Raw genomic sequence first — 2,500 nt, 5'->3', positions numbered from 1 at the left:
TCAGGCAAATTTAGGGATATTTTAAGCAACATTTAGGGATGTTCTAGGCAATTTTAGGGATATTTTGAATAATTTTAGGGATATTTTAGGCAACTTTAGGGATATTTTGATTAATTTTAGGGATATTTTAGGCAAATTTAGGGATATTTCAAACAACTTTAGGGATATTTTGATTAATTTTAGGAATATTTTAGGCAAATTTAGGGATATTTCAAACAACTTTAGGGATATTTCAGCAAGTTTAGGGATATTTTAAAAATTTAGGAATATTTAAATACCTTTAGGGATATTTAAGCAACTTTAGGGACGTTTTAAGGAATTTTAGGGATTCTTGAACAAATTTAGGGACATTTAAGCAAATTTAGGGATTTTTTAGGCAAGTTTAGGGATTTTTTAGGGAACTAGCGAGTTTTAGGGAATTTTAGGGATGTATCTGAGAGACAGAATGGAGGGAAGGGGAGGGGAAGCACAGCAAGCAGTGGGGGGGCAATTTTAGGGGCACAGCAAGCGTTTGGGGCGATTTTAGGGATATTTAAGCAACTTTAGGGATTTTTTAGGGAACTAGCGAGTTTTTAGGGAATTTTAGGGATGTATCTGAGAGACTGAATGGAGGGAAGGGGAGGGGAAGCACAGCAAGCAATGGGGGGGCAATTTTAGGGGCACAGCAAGCGTTTGGGCCGATTTTAGGGATATTTAAGCAAATTTAGGGATTTTTTAGGGAACTAGCGAGTTTTTAGGGAATTTTAGGGATGTATCTGAGAGACTGAATGGAGGGAAGGGGAGGGGAAGCACAGCAAGCAGTGGGGGGGCAATTTTAGGGGCACAGCAAGCGTTTGGGGCGATTTTAGGGATATTTAAGCAACTTTAGGGATTTTTAGGGCATTTTCAGGGTTGTATCTAACCTTAAAACCTCGAGATGCATATTCCAATACCCCTCCGACTGGGGGGTGCCCTGCTGGGGGGCGGCTGGGGGGCAGGGGGGTCGGCCCTTCGCTGGGGCTCACGCCACCTCCCCTGCTTGGCGTGGGGGGGCAAGACCTAATTAGTGTTAGGAGGGTAGTGGTGGTGGGGGGGTGTGGGGTGTGGGGTGGGGGGTGAGAGAGAGAGAGAGAGAGAGAGAGAGAGAGAGAGAGAGAGAGAGAGAGAGAGAGAGAGAGAGAGAGGATGTTGTGGTGGTGGTGGTGGTAATAGTAGTAGTAGTAGTATGTGTGTGTGTGTGTGTGTGTGTGTGTGTGTGTGTGTGTTAGGAAGGGAGATTACAGAGGGAGGTTAAGAGTGGAGGGGCACAGTTGTGGTGGTGGTGGTGGTGGTAGTGATAGTAGTAGTAGTAGTAGCAGTAGTAGTAGTAGTAGTAGTAGTAGTAGTAGTACAAATGTTAGTAGAAATGGTAGTAGTGAGAGAGAGAGAGAGAGAGAGAGAGAGAGAGAGAGAGAGAGAGAGAGAGAGAGAGAGAGAGAGAGAGAGAGAGAGATGTGTTAAGATGTACTATAACAACAACAACAACAACAACAACAACAACAACAACAAGTAGGTAATGATAGTGAAATGACCCTAAGATAATAATAGAGAAAATTTAAAGATAGCTCTAAAATATAAGAGAGAGAGAGAGAGAGAGAGAGAGAGAGAGAGAGAGAGAGAGAGAGAGAGAGAGAGAGAGAGTAATATTGCAGTTATATTCAGTTACTTATCTAACATTCTCTCTCTCTCTCTCTCTCTCTCTCTCTCTCTCTCTCTCTCTCTCTCTCTCTCTCTCTCTCTCTCTCTCTCTCTCACAAAATGGCGGAATGTACGTAATTTTTTTTTCTTTTTCGTTTTTTTTTCTTTACGTCTTATTATTTTTAACCTTTGAAAAGTTGTGTGTGTGTGTGTGTGTGTGTGTGTGTGTGTGTGTGTGTGTGTGTGTGTGTGTGTGTGTGTGTGTGTGTTTTAGGACTACTACTACTACTACTACTACTAAAATCCAGAAAGCCTTGTTACAAAGAAATAGTAGTAGTAGTAGTAGTAGTAGTAGTAGTAGTAGTAGTAGTAGTAGTAGTCTTTTCACTGATACGTTCCTAACTTTGTCCTATAGAATACACTAGTTGGGGCCAAGAAGTCTGCTGCTGTTTGTCCTCCTCCTCCTCCTCCTCCTCCTCCTCCTCCTCCTCCTCCTCCTCCTCCTCCTCCTCCTCCTCCTCCTCCTCCTTATTTATTGTTTGTTTGTTTGTTTTTATTATTTTTTTATTTTCTTAGAGACAGAGAGAGAGAGAGAGAGAGAGTGTGTGTGTGTGTGTGTGTGTGTGTGTGTGTGTGTGTGTGTGTGTGTGTGTGTGTGTGTGTGTTCGTATTCTCCATTTCCTTCTCTTTCTCTTTTTCTTTTCTTTTCTTTTCTTTTTTTCTTCTTTTTCTGTTACTCCTCCTCCTCCTCCTCCTCCTCCTCTTCCTCTTCCTCTTCTGTTTCTGCCTTCTATATTGTTTTGATATTAATATTACTACTACTACTACTACTACTACTACTACT

The 2,500-nt window shown here is 41.8% G+C and overlaps 2 protein-coding genes across 11 annotated transcripts in view; one reads left to right on the top strand and one right to left on the bottom strand.

Moving 5' to 3' along the window:
- Positions 1–2,500, top strand: part of LOC135096546 (gastrula zinc finger protein XlCGF57.1-like) — a 275,120-nt gene that overhangs the window by 33,649 nt on the left and 238,971 nt on the right. The window lies entirely within an intron of this gene.
- The window catches only part of LOC135096541 (uncharacterized), a 129,988-nt gene that overhangs the window by 27,548 nt on the left and 99,940 nt on the right, over positions 1–2,500 (bottom strand). The window contains exon 4 of one of the 6 annotated variants that reach the window (XM_063998107.1): positions 903–1,038. The exons of 4 other annotated variants lie outside the window; for them this stretch is intronic. In XM_063998107.1, the coding sequence (XP_063854177.1) occupies positions 903–922 (20 nt within the window). In that variant the 5' untranslated portion in view covers positions 923–1,038. The remainder of the gene's footprint in view (positions 1–902; positions 1,039–2,500) is intronic. One more of the 6 variants, XM_063998106.1, reaches the window with a different exon arrangement.

The sequence above is a fragment of the Scylla paramamosain genome, unplaced genomic scaffold (assembly GCF_035594125.1).
Source record: "Scylla paramamosain isolate STU-SP2022 unplaced genomic scaffold, ASM3559412v1 Contig4, whole genome shotgun sequence".
NCBI lineage: Eukaryota > Metazoa > Arthropoda > Malacostraca > Decapoda > Portunidae > Scylla > Scylla paramamosain.
Note: the sequence above shows the minus strand (reverse complement) of the source record. Positions and strands in the feature narration are given on the sequence as shown.